The 14,376-nt window shown below is 40.2% G+C and overlaps 1 protein-coding gene across 3 annotated transcripts in view; it reads right to left on the bottom strand.

Moving 5' to 3' along the window:
• MED13L (mediator complex subunit 13L) overlaps positions 1-14,376 on the bottom strand; it is a 259,792-nt gene that overhangs the window by 35,860 nt on the left and 209,556 nt on the right. For all 3 annotated transcript variants that reach the window (XR_005067358.1, XM_037052180.1, XM_037052179.1), the window contains exons 8-14: positions 13,089-13,254; positions 10,913-11,017; positions 6,566-7,297; positions 5,499-5,724; positions 4,387-4,492; positions 3,947-4,071; positions 1,324-1,423 (exon numbers count right to left, since the gene is read on the bottom strand). Coding sequence is in view for 2 of the 3 variants with exons in the window: in XM_037052180.1 (XP_036908075.1) it covers positions 1,324-1,423; positions 3,947-4,071; positions 4,387-4,492; positions 5,499-5,724; positions 6,566-7,297; positions 10,913-11,017; positions 13,089-13,254 (1,560 nt within the window). In the remaining variant the exon portion in view is untranslated. The remainder of the gene's footprint in view (positions 1-1,323; positions 1,424-3,946; positions 4,072-4,386; positions 4,493-5,498; positions 5,725-6,565; positions 7,298-10,912; positions 11,018-13,088; positions 13,255-14,376) is intronic.

Raw genomic sequence — 14,376 nt, forward strand, 5'->3', positions numbered from 1 at the left:
TGGGAGGAAATACTGTGTATATGCCCACACACACGTACTTTGTACACATGAAAATAATCCTGTTGACCCTTGTATTGTCTGTATTTTCCTAATGCTATATTTTTGCTACATTTCAAATTCATTAATTTTTATGAACTGTACTTGATCATAAAATACTGAGTAGCTTCCTTGAAGACAATTCCATTCTGCATAAAAATGAGGGACAGGAGAGAGCATACCGTACACTTCACCGGGCAATGACAGTAAGCAGCAGGGTGGTTGTGAGTGAATACTCTTGGACGAGTTATCAGATATGTTAACGTGTAACATCGCCACATATCACTTAATGTCAAAAAGACAGAGGATTAACCGATTTAATACAGAAAAAATTTCACTCATCTGACATATTCCATATGTATCTACTTTAACACTGGTTCTTTTAATCTGTGAGTTCCATGTTTGTAAAATTCTGCAGTGCAGAGTAATAAAAAAAAAGTTTAATTAAAAAAACTACAGCAACTGGCTGGCTATCATTATTCATTTTCATACATGTCATGCTTGAGAAAGCCTCGCATATTTTAAACAGCTCTGGATCCACTAAAGCTGTCAAAACCCAATCTCTGTATTTTCACACTTCCACATTTCAGTAAATCAGCTCTACAGTTATAGGTTCATAAAACTTTCTGACTCATCCCTATGACATGGTGGTTTTTCCCCTCAATTTGTTCTCATTACCAGCTAAAGTTAATGAGAAGGTATTAAAGAATGATTTGCAATGAGATTATGTTTCTGCTTCAGAGTATCCACACAAGCTACCCTTTCTTTTCTCCTGTAAAATAATGTGGTTTCTTAGGGTAAAGAATAACTAGAAAAAAGGAAGTTTCTCCTCGTCAGCATACATAATATTAATCTCAAAAGGAAACACAAAAACTTCAGTACAAATCAGAAAAAAACCCACAGAAAAACAAACAGTACTCATCCTTGTGTGAATTAAATTTATGAAAATGACAACATTTTACACAAGCTCTTATAGTGGAATATCGCTCTGAAAAAATCACTGTGCACTTAGGAAAGGGCCATTAGAAAAACAAACCCAGAACATGCTTTTTACATTTTAAACATAAAAGTTAATTCCTAACTTCAAAACAAAGGGCAAAGGAATTCAAATTAAGATAGTATCTTAGCTCCTGCCATCCTATGGGTGCCAGTTCACACAGGTCTAATCCGTAGTTAACACTTTGTTAGAAGGAAGTAAAAAGGAGAGGGACCCCAGACAAGGCACTGCGAGGAGGACACCACGTGTACGGCCCGAGCAGGCGCCGAAGCTCGGCTTCCCTTCCTTACTTGGTGGGTAAGGAACGGCAGCCCTTCCATCCTTCCCGAGGGGTCGGTCTTCAGCCCCAACCGTAGGCATTTTTGATGAACGAAGTGCAGGTGACACGGCCTAGGAAGAGAAAAGAGGCTTCCTTACCAAGTGCTCACCAGGTGAACCTCCAGCAATACCAGCGGACAGTGAGACAAAGGCGAAGGTTACAAGCTTCTCAAGTACAAGGACCCGTGCGATGGAGTCTTCTCGTGACCTGGTGAGGACAGACTGTGCCGCCAAACCAGAGCTCACAGACCCTGAGCCAACACCCGCCCCCCCCAGACCACCAGAGGGGGAGTTTCAGGAACACAGTAATTACATCAGCGTGGCAACGCCAAGTAGTAACTGGCTATCTGTCTGGTTTTCCTTCTGTTTGGGAGAAAGCAGCCAAAAGAAATGACCCCAAGCCCTGTCGAATGATTATTCTTTTATTTTTTATCACACACACAAGAAGATGTATCTTCTGTTCCTATATTCACAGCTACTGTCCATCTTCATAAAAAATAACCCCACCTCATAAAATATTGAAATGTACACAGAAGGATTCAGTTGTTCTTCAAAACAAATTGTCTCTTAGTAGGCAAGATTAACAACTGACATTGGTGGCAAGAGAAAATTAAAAAAGCAAAATAAAACAAAGAGCCTCACAAATAGAGACCTTTTATTTATGTATACTTATTCACTGTCAGAGTTAAAATGTAAAATTAAATTCAAAGACATTTGGGATGAAAACTTGGACAACAGCATCCCAACACCAGATACCAGTAAATTAGCAAGATGATTCTAAGGTAAACTGTTCCCTTGATTAAACGCCAGGGTGAATATCAGAGAAATAAAAAGTAGATTGGAAATGTTCAGCTCCCCTCGTACAGTGACCGTACAAAGAATCTATTAAAGAGACGAAGACCACGTGGCTCCCTTTAGTCCGCAGTGGTTCATCATTTATACAGAGAGTGAGCACAGTGGCTCCCAACCACCAGGGACAGTGGTTTGGAACAGGGCTGAGCTATTCCGCCATGCTCACTTTCTTTTCCTTTCCTTACTTCTTCCTTTTTCCTCTCATGCTTCGTTCCCACCGTCACCAGCAAAGCCCCTAACCTAACCCTCAGGGTCACTAAAACCAACCCCAGGTAATGCTTGGCTTTAGGGCGATCACCAAGTTCAAAAAGGATTCCCCACATCTGGCTCAACAGCAAGGAAATGTGGCCTCCACCAAAGCTGCCACACCCCTTTCCTTTGTGCAGCCTCTGCCTGAATTCAGGTCCGCATGTGCTCCTGCTTTCTACGTATCAGACTGATGGAAACCAGCACGCACTCCTACCAGGTCAGCTCCACTCACTGCAGCCTTCAGAGGGACATATCACTGGCAGAGTTCAAAGTCCACAGCACTAAGCATGGCCCTAAACCTTCCCAGTCCCATCAATCTTACCCATCGTTCAGAAAACAGACCCATGGAATGGTCTGTCCATTATCACCCAAAGCCCAGCCAGGTCATTCTTGTTGTGCAACCAAGGCTCATTCCAGGCTCGAATTAATGTCCCTCCCCCACATCCCAGTAACCCAGTCTCTCCACATTTCAAGTCATAGCCACTCTTCAAGGCCATTATGATCTCATCATCTTCTAAGTAGTTAAAATATGAATGATGTATAATATCTGTTAATCAGATACATTTTAGAGTGAGAAAGGGCTTTAGACGTCTGACTCCTACCTAACCTTCCTTCCTTAAGTTAAGCACTATTCACTTGTCATTTTGTACTCAAGCATCCAGCCTCTTCAGATTCAGGCCATTCCCCTCATTGCAATAGGTATAGTTTTAAAGTTATTTATATGTTGTTTCTCCTGAAGTCCATGGCTGTTTCAAGTATAAGCATGGTAATTTAATAGTATCTACAATCTCACGTACCTGCCACAAAGGAACTAATTATCAAATAATTAACAAATGTGTAAAATAAATGAATGGGAAGGAAGACAAAACAAAACTAAAAGAAAAATAAGCTAGTAAGCTGATTTCCTAGAAGAGAGACCCTATCGTACTTACTAATCTCTAAGGACCTCAGGAATAACAGGACTTCTACTGGTCCAAAGGTACTGAGCTGGTGAGGACAAGGACACATGTCTCCTGACTCAGCACTATACTCTCCGAAGAATCAGAATTATTATCTGTCAATTTAATCACATGATGCCTAGTATTATTTAATGTCTATGTGCATAAGTTATATTTCCCTACCATGCTTCTGTAACCTTAAAAAGTATAGATCATACTTGTATACTTGTATGTAGCACTAAAGGGACTACATAATACATTTCTACTAGTCTTATGTAAAAGGATTTTAAAAAAATAGAGAAAAATCTAGCATTTACACACCAGGAATAACATTAATAAAGAAAAGCCATCAATAAGTAAAACCTAAGGAATGTTGTAACTACACTAATAACTATTAGAATCCTTTCATAGTATACAAATACTTTTTGAAGAACACTCAAGAACCTGAACTAAAAGCCCCCAAGTTTAGCAGACCAAACTGTAAGGAAATCCTGAAACACTGACGTAAGTCGTTCCACTCAGGAACATTTTTTTCTGCAGCAGCCAGCCGACTCACCCCGAGTTCATCATCATCAGAATTATCAAAGATGTTGTCTAAGTCGTGCAGGGAAGGCGCCAAATCTGTCACCTGCGTAAGGCTGCTGGAGCCGGCTCTGCCGGCAGCATTGTCCTGCCGGACATCTGCAGAAAAGGAGACGAAGGACAGAATGAGCAACGTCATTACGGGAGAAAAAGTGAGGAGAAGACATGGATCTCAGTGATCAACACCTGCCTGTGAATTTTTTCCCTATGTTTTCAGTTAAATTTAGAGACAATTATTTCCAAATATGTTTATCAGTTTTGAAAGGAACTGAAAAACAAACTATGAAAAATATATTAAGATGAGATCGAATTATTGCTATTACAGTAAGAATATAATTTTAAAGTGAGAAGTCTATCTCCCTTGCATTTTATTTTAGCAACAATCCAAGTGAGGCAAATAATCATTGTACACACCTGTTTTAGTAGCAGAACTGAAAATAGACATGGCATTTTTCCCATCAGGCACCGGCGTGGAATGACCTGGTGTAGTGACATCCTTGGTACCAAATCCATCCTCTGACTGTATAATAAATTCAGCCAAACAAAACACATGAACACCAACCCAAAGTGTGAAATATGAGGGAGAACACAAAGAATTAGAGGGTAGAATGGAACTTGTTATGAGCACAAGTATGATAAACCATGGTCTATGCAACCAAAAGAAATAAAAGATACGTCCCTATCCCTGAATGTAAATAGAATCAACCCCCCCACTTTCCCCTCAGTCTTATGGACTATTCTGAGTAAGTCAGGGTTTTACGCCTCAATGGTACTGGGGCCTTTGGTTGCAGACCGGCCACGGTGCCAAACGCTGCCTCCAACAGCATTTTGGATGCCGACTCACGGTCTAAGCTTCCTAGATCTAGACAGACCTCCGTAAAGGAATCGAAGAAGCAGTCTCCGGAATTATACTAGCCTCTTTTAATTATCTTATTTCCTCTATGCTCAAGAATACCCCTTTGAATGGCCCAGTATTTTACAATGTTTCGAAATTTAAGGCTAAAGACAGCAGACACCTCCAGCACTCATTTCTGCGACAAGGAAATCTGTGAAATTAATACTGACACAGTCTAGAGTGGTGCTGATATTAATTCGGGGAGAATTAGAGGTAAAGCACTCAGCACAGAAAACTCATAAAGGGCTCAACAAACAGTAGATATTGTTATTACCCTTTTTTCTTTATATCCTGGGTATTTTGGAATCGTAATTAAAACCAATGAGGAGGGAGCATAGGCCAACAAGAATTAGCGTATGAGAGGAAACATGCACTGTACAAGCTGTAGCCTGGAAAACATGAGGCCTCATTTATGTTCGGCTGACTTTTAAACAAAGGTGAGCCATGACATAAAGGGAACACCACGCTGTTCGATACAGTAGTACCAAGAGCATGAGTATGGGGGCAGAGCAATCAGGCACGACTACCTCAAACATTCTGCCTCGAAAGTTTTCCCACACGTGTTGCACTGACATGGATGACATGGATCAGAACCCACACCATGTCGGACTCTCTCTCCGTTAAATGGTACCTTATTCTTTTTCAGGGAGTCTTTTTCCGCCCCTTGTTTGCATTTCTTGTTTGCTGTGAAGATGTATTTTATGTCACCATCCTCAAAGGTGTACGGGTCGTTCACTTCTCCCACGCCGTCTCCGGGTGGTTGTGACAGAGGCAGCGGGTCAAGGAAGTGGAGTGGCTGCGTCTGGGGCTGCTTGTCCTGCCAGATTTTAAACCGCTTATTGGGTTGTGCTAAGAGTCTAAAAGGGAAAATAAATGACAATTTAGGCAAGATAAAGTAAATAGATTAATGTCTTAAAAAGAGTAGCACTTATGATTTAAAGCATTTGTAAAGCTTAAACTAAAGTTAAAATTAATTCATCTACATAGTGTATTTATTTTATGACTGTATTCAGGATTAAATAAAAACTTAGTAGCCTTTGTCAGGAATATATGTTTTTGTCTCTCATTCCAAAGATACCACTAAAAAGCACAGATGGGCTCAGGACAGACCGCTCAGGTTCAAATTCCATTTGTGCAATTTACTAACAGCACAACCCTGGTTCACTCCTTAGCTATGAAATTAAGGTAGTAATATGGTTGTGGTGAAGATTAAATGAGATAGCCTATGCAAACTGTAAAGAATGAGTAGCTCAAAAGCACTATAAATATTAAGTATTATTACTAGAGAGATGATCTGCAACTGAATACATACATACAAAGCCTTCCTTCAAAGTGTCAAGAAACAAAGAAAGTACTGACTGCCACATGGAAAGTCTCGTAAAGCTATATTCTTTGATTAACAAACGCAGGCCCCAAACAAAGGAATGCTAACATATTAAATGCCACAATGAGACCTTTGTATGCCAGCATGTTTAAATAATGGCATGTGTGTTAAACCCCACGAACGACAAAGCACTGACTTTTAAACATTTTCCAAATGCAGCATCTAGAAGGGTGAAGAAAAGCCCCTTTCATTTTGGGTCTGAAGGTCTGGCTGAAAGAAGAGAAAGAAAGCCCCTCTCCCCGATTCATGGAGCCTGTGGCCTTGGCCCTTCTCTAGAGAGGCGACCAGGTGGACAGTGCGGGGAGCCGCCTTACCTTTGCAATGCAGTGCTCTCTGAGTTCACCTCCGTTTTGGCATCCCACCTCTCACCCTGGAGCTCTGGAGGCCGGAACTCAGCATCATCAATGGGTGGGAGGCGAAAACTATGCCACCACTTATCTGATGACTCCAGGTTCGAGGGCCTAATCCCACAATATAAGGCTGTCTCGCTGACCTCTGCCATCAGCGGCAGTCTTTGGCCTACGAGGACAGCTCTGTCATCCAGAGTAGACAACTGCTGGAGCTCCAGCCCATTCCCATAGAGGGCTGGATTCGCAGGGACAGACGGTGGGTCCAAACTCTCCGTTTCCTGACCTCGTGGCTGAGGGCTGAGTGTTGGCGGCAGAGGGGAAATAGGGGAATGAGGTGAATCCATAGGATTCAGATTCATTTGCTTGCTTGTATTTCTGGAAGGCACGGCCATTTGCTTATCATACTTCCTACTGCTAGACACCTCTAAGGAGGAGTCTATCCCTGCCAACCCCAGTTTCTGTCCTGGTGTATCCTGTTCCATGCATAACTCTTCGGCCACAGAGGGCCTATGATGAAATGGTATCAAGGGTCTCTTTTGCAACTTGTCTCCCTTTTCCTGTCTTTCTGTTGTTTTGTGCTTAGAAGAAGCAGGAGGTGGTAAAGATGAAGATGATGACGGTCCTGCATTGAACCCTGGTTGAGATACTGTGGGAGGTCGACTGGGTCCCATGGCACAACGTTTTAAAAGTTTATGCCTGAAATGAGAATTAAAATGAAGTCAACAAATACACAGATGAAAATTACTGCATCATTATAATATTACAAAAGAGATGCCTCTGATGGGGTTATGTCTTTTTAAACACTCATTAGATGCACTGATACATCAAAAGGGGCTCTAGGTGTTAATTATAGTTTTAATGACTAAAAACTGCAAAACACCCTGATGGAAAGTGATAAATCAATCACATACAAGTTAAGAACATAAGAGATCGTCTTGAGAAACATAAACTTATACGTTGTTAACCCTACAAAATTACTGATTTGAAAAAAAATCCCCAAGTCTTTCACATTTTGTGAAGGCTTCAGATAATCTATTCATACTGCAGCTTAAAGCCAGAAGTTTTGAGATCATCTCCTAAGAAAGAAAAAAAACGTTCTATTTTCGATTTCACAACACTTTAACTAACTCCAATATGGAATCGTTTATAATGGCTTGTAGTATTGTTAGTCAGGAATTAAAAAACTGCAAAACTCTCCCCCAAAGGGTGAAACTAAGATAATGAGTAATGAGGGTGAATCCTAAGAACACTGAATCGCCTAAACATATATGCCACTATCATCTCAGAAAGAGGGAAAAGGGGAACTTTGAATCTTGCAGACTCAAGTTAAAATGAGACAAGTAAAAAAGGCTGTTGTGAGTAAACACACATCCAAATCCATATGAGGTATCCAGGCAGGAACACCAGATCGGCTCCTACCCTGACACACTTCTTGGCAAGGACGGCTGTGAGAAACTGCTCAGTAAGAGCCCATGATGATGCCAAGGTTTAATCTGTGCAACCAAGTTACAGAGCAGGTCAGCTAATTCCCCCCAATATATAAATCACTCCCAGGGAAAAATGTAAGCTCTCCAGTAACTCTCTGAGGCCACGAGGGTGGCATTAAATTATTGCCGCATTGCACTAAATGATGCCCTAGTGGGCAGTAAAACGGATTTGTGTGGCATAATGGGATGGTTTAGTGGGACAGCAGGATGGCCACCCTGCCCCATAAAGCCATTAAACAGTGTGAGGAGTGGACCATCCTATAGTGGGTTTGGTAATCCTGCCGTAGATAATCTGAAAACACTCTTGCCAAAGTCTTTGCTCCTCTAAAAAACAAAAATCCTGACTTTGAAGAAGGCTGTTTAAGCATAAAGGTATTGTCAACAAGGCAAAGATTGTCTTGCAGTCCCCAGGGCACACTGCCAAGGTAAGAGATCGATGTCTCATCTGATAATATCTCAATTATACCTTCTAAGGGTACTTATTTTAAAACTAAAGCTCTAAAAGTCTCTTCCAGACAACTTCTTGATTTGGATTTTCTCAGGGAGCATTTAACCACATCAGCCCTTTGACAGAAATTTTATGGTAGCCTCTTCAAAGGAAGGGCTTTTCGCAAAGTGAATAATCTTATACAATCGTATTTTTTCTACTGCATTTAATGACTCAGCTACATTGTGAAATGGTTAGAATTAGAGATATGCCAGTAAGGAACTGACAAGTACTGAAAGCCTCTGAACAGAAAGAGACCTCACTGAAGCAGGCAGCAGGATGAGCAGCCTCAGAGGGCAAGCACATGGGTGGTCCAGTGGTGGGAAGCCGCCAGAGGCAGGCCCAACGGTGCTAAAACGCATGGAGGCTAAAAGAATGAGGGAAGTGGGATGTCTACAGTAGACATTTCAAAGGAAGGCATTATAAAATGCAATGGTAACACTGATCTAGAAAATAAAGAGAAATAAGTAAATGATGAAGTTCCTAGACTGAAAAAATTATGATAAAAATGACAATAGGATACCTGATTTGGGAGGAACCCCCCAAAATACAAGACTAAAGTACCTGTGAGAAGTCAGGTATATAGATCAATATTTGGGAGTCAATGGACTAAAATGCCTAACTGAAAGAAAGATCGCAGGTATTCAAGGTATTGTTGAGGAAACACAGTAGTAACTCCAGAAGACCCCCCCCCCCAAAAGTAGCATTTGCTTGTTTATACTTCAAGTAAAAATAATTCAAGGTAGAAAATAAAGATGTAATGTAAGTCAATAAAAGGATAGTTTTTTAAAAAGTGAAAAAGGAGCCCTGGCTGGTGTGTGTGGCTCAGAGGATTGTGTGATGGCCTGCAAACCAAAGGGTCACCAGTTCAATTCCCAGTCAGGGCACATGCCTGGGTTGCGGGCCCACGCACTGATGTTTCTCTCCCTTCTTCCCTCTCTCTCAAAATAAATAAAATCTTTTTTAAAAAGAGAAAAAAAAATTAAAAGTGAAAAAGGAAAAGAGAAAGAAATATGATAAAGGAAGAAACAAAGTTAGATACACTAAAATTCCTATGTAGTTTCTAAAGGTAAGCTAAACCTTGTGGATGAGCTGTTTAAAAACCAATGTTAACTGGAAAATACTTGCTGTCAGACAATTTATAATGGCCTAGAGACCAAAGCAAAACAAGTATTCAAATGCTACACCACACCAATTCTGAGACTAGAGATTCTCTCATGCCCAGAGACAAGTCCCTTAAAGAGCAAATAACTTCTTAGAATGCCCTCCTTGAAAAACCAATTATGGGTTTCACCAGGCTGATCTTTAGAGCATTTCTCAACAAAAAGGTGACTGCAAGGCAGAGCTTGGTAAATGGGGATCAACTTAAGGGGAGGACAGGAAGAATGTGTCAGACTGGTGAAAGTACGCACACACACGAGGTCTCCATATATTCTCAGGGGGCAAACTGACCCCCTCCCTTCCCCAAAGCCAATTTATTTACACCGCATTAAGAACTCCAATCTAAACCAGAGAAGTGAATGGATGGCCATCTTTTAAATATACTTATCTCATCTAAACTTTTTATAAGTACTGAGCACTACTGAATGTGAAAACATATACTGGGAAGCAAAGCTACTCTAAGTTGTTCATTTATTGAGTGAATCATCAACAATGCAGGTTCTAACAGTCAACTGAGAGGGGAGGTGAAGGCTGCCATACACTTGAGGATATTTAAGAACCCTAATGAAAACTCATGACAATAAGATTTTTTACCACCACAAAGAGTGGTAAGTCAAGAAAGTATCCATGAGGAGCACAAAATTTTTCTACAGAAAACAATTTGGGGTCCTATACAAATATATAAATGAATGAGCAATAATCTTAGCTTTCACAGGTGTTGTTACAAATAAATACCTGCCTCAGTCATCAAAACGCACCAGCACCCACAACAAAACACATTATCTATGCAAGATCTATTTAATCTAAATTCTAAGTAACTCAAGCCAACTTGTTTAATATTTATCTCTACTTAAAAATTAAGAATAGTTAAATAAACTCATTTAAAGGGCAAGAGATTGTCTTGTCAAATAAATGCCTTTAGTTCTGACATAGCTACGGTAAGAAATCTGTGGGAGCAAACTGATTCACAGATCAGCTGTCTAAAAAGCCTCTTAGTTCTCAGTCCCGACAATACAACTGTATCATTTGCATATAAGCACAGACCTAACCGTTTTTTCTCTATTGGAGAAGGAAAGTTTGAAACACAACAACTAGAAAGAAGGGGTCTGAGGCCAGGAGAGGGGACTAAAAGTGCCACCATTCCATCAGACAACCGACTGCCCTCTTTCTACCCACCTGGAGCAAGAACAGCCGACTCTTTGGGTTGGATCCACAAAATCCCAAGCAGCAGGATTGTTAGCAGGCTCTTCTTCAAGAGTTGGAGTTGACATTTGGCTCCTCCTACAAAAGGTTTAAAATGTAACTTGTGCAAACATAGTAGCTCTGGAGAGAAAAAACTATTTAAAATATCTGAATACATTGAATACATTTTACATAGTAATGGTATCCTGCAGATAGTTCAGAGCAACTCAAGACGGGGAAGAGGAATGGGGTTCAGTAAGGGGAGCTCCTACTTGTTTTATGCACCAGAAGAAGCAGGATTCAAAATATATCTATTTCAGTTTAATGCATATTTGAACATGGACAGTATACATAGCAATTAAAACACTATCTGGCACTATCTGTTGTTGCTTTTTAAAAAGTTGCCTAAACTTTGCAGAAGTAACCTAAATTTTTAAAAATTATCTTCTCACAGCATCTGTAAATTGTATGTCCTTCGATAAACGCAACTCCCATACTTGCTAGTATTAAGGGCGGCACTCGAAACTTGTAATGTGCACTACAAGACAAGAAACAAAAATATCTCCTGTCACTGACAATTGGTAGCAAAGTGGATGCTTATATGACAATGAAAGTAAGAACGTTGGGCCACATTTTTCATGGGTGATTTTGCTATAGCTGACACTGCAAAGTGTTTTAACAATGGCTCTGCAAGGAATTCTTTTGGTCTCCACCGCCCCTACCTTCCTGGATGTCTCACTTCCCTATTCTGTGCTGCTGATAGAGGGGATATGCTCTGCTAAGAGTTGAGGGGAATAAAGGTTAATGGTGATAAAAATCAAAGATGATAAATGAAAGAAAATGTTAACCTGGAAATTATCTAGGCATTGCAGATAGAAGGAAAACATCTGTACCAATTATCTTACAGGAAATAATCATTTTTTAAGTGACTGGAGGTAACTTTTTAATTCTAGAATGTGACATATGATATTTCATGACTATATCTCCTTCAGCAGCCTACCTTAGAACTGATTCATTAAGAAATGAATACATGGTATGAATTTGCTAAAAGCTAGGTCCAAAGGACAGGTTTTAAATCTGTATAGAAAACACTGAACAGTAGTCACTAAGAAACATCTGACTTTTACATGAGTGTAGTTCTTAGCAGTTATTGGCAAGAATATCCATATTTATTCTATTCCAGAGAATCAAAACTCATTTGTTTACTTGCATTGGTTGGTTAAGAACATGATCATCTCCATCTGATATCAAAACAGATATGAAAATATGCTGAATATGTTTACGTAATGTTTGATAAGTGGAAAAGTATTTATTGGCCACTGCTTGTCATCATCATTCATGTAATTAATCACCAGTAGTCTCTTATAACCAATTCTCCCTCTTTTCCAAAAGTACATTCAGGAAGGGAGACATGGAAGGCAGGAAAGGATAAAAGGAAGAGGGGACAAAAGGAAGAACGGAAGGCAAGCTGGATACAGGAATAAAAAGAATACAGTTTCCCAAATCAACAAACAGAAGTACAGCAGCTGGTAAACACCCCTCTAGCTGTCGATTAAAACATAAGGCACCCTGATCGGTATGGCTCGGTTGGGCATCAATCCTCAAAGTCAAAGGCTGCCAGTTCGATTCCTGGTCAGGGCACATTCCTGGGTTGCAGGTTCAGTCCCCAGTCGAAGCATGTATGGGATAGGCAACAGATCAATGGTTCTCCCCCTTTTCTCCCTCCCTTCCCCTGCCCTTTCTAAATATAAGTAAATAAAATCTTTTAAAAAATAAATCAAACATAAGGCCAATGTGTAACTGAACACCTGGCAAAGGTCACTCCCCTCTGTAAATAGGAAACATTTATAAACTGGCATACAAAGGAAAACCAAACCCACTGATTACTCTCCTGAGCCATCTGTGCTAATAAATGTCAGATGAATACCATGCCAACATGAGATGATCGGGAACTTCAAAATTTCCGGAATAATCAATTTAAGTGAAATTATCAATTTATTTTAACATCTTTGTTTTAAACTTTATCCTGTTATGTGCAAAAAGATGAAACACCACTCCGATGAGCCCTCAAGTTTGGTCAGACAGTAGTGCAATATGACGGGCCCTCTCCGTGTAGTAATCAAAGAGCTGGTCAGTAAAACACAATCCAGATGAAACACGGACAACATACTTGGACTGGGTTCTGTTGAGGATGCATTCCTTCCAGACTCGATGGACCATGTGATTGTGGAGTTTTGGAGGAATCTTCCCCGATCTCTTTGGACTGTGCATAGTTATCATCCCCCCGTCTTGGGAACCTAAGTGACTGGCAGCGTTCTGCACACCTCCGCTCTCACCTGGAAAAGACAACCTGCAATGTCATTTTTCTGAAAACGTCTTGGAGTCCAGAGACTGCTGGCTTACTTAAACATTTAACCATTGAAACTCATATCCATCACCCCTTGCATTAACACTTATCTGTAGCTATGAGTGTAATTTGTGTCAGTATAGCCTTTTGGGGGAATTTGTATGACTCTTGGCATTAACCACATCAATACTCACACTCCTTCATGAGCACACCCATACAGAGGAATTCCTACTCTACGGGTACTGGAGATAACTTACACGGAAGGGTTCATACATCATAATATCAATGATATAAAGGTGCGTGGGCTGTTTGAATTTTTAAATCCCAATGCAGTAAGTAAGTTTAAAAGAAAAACACAACAGTATAGGGAGCTTTGTGCTTGTTTAGCTAAACGGTTGTGTAACTACTGCACACAGTGACCCGGGGAGAAGAAAACACCTAATGGCACAAAGATTTGAATGGGTCAAACTTCAAATTTGCATTTGGAACTGTTTGTCCTTATGCCTGACACTATGAAAGCTTAGTACTAAAACACCGAAAGAGGTTGTCTCAACATTTTATATCAGAGGATTAAAAATTCACTTGTTTCTCTCTGACTCCACTTTGTTTCTCCAACTGCAGTTGGTATGTAATCCATTTCTTTCTGGTATGTCCATTATGACTGCTGATAATAGTGATTATCGGTCATGTCATGAGTATTTTACTATTTCTACCTCACACAAAACCAATACTGAAATCAACTTCCAGTATTAAATTTCAATTCCTCTCATCTATTTGACTTCATAAATACTGTGGATTTTACTCTGAATAGAACTATAATGCACAACACTTTGACCGAAGTAATGAATTTTAAGAATCTGGAAGCCTCCACTCTCGTCTGAAAAAGAAAGACGTAACCTATATAACAAACTAACATTCTTGATACAAATGCAACAAAACCATCAAGCTGAATGGTTAGGCTCGGCACTATTTAAAAAAAGAAAAAGAAAAAGAAAAAAACAGAGCCCTGGGTGGTGTAGCTCCGTTGGTTGGAACATCGTCCAGTATACAGAAAGCTTGCAGGTTCAATTCCCAGTCTGGGCATATACAAGAGGCAACTGATCAGTATTTC

This window comes from Sturnira hondurensis, unplaced genomic scaffold (genome assembly GCF_014824575.4).
Source record: "Sturnira hondurensis isolate 20B ecotype Veracruz unplaced genomic scaffold, ASM1482457v3 Scaffold0007406, whole genome shotgun sequence".
NCBI classification, from domain to species: Eukaryota; Metazoa; Chordata; class Mammalia; order Chiroptera; family Phyllostomidae; genus Sturnira; species Sturnira hondurensis.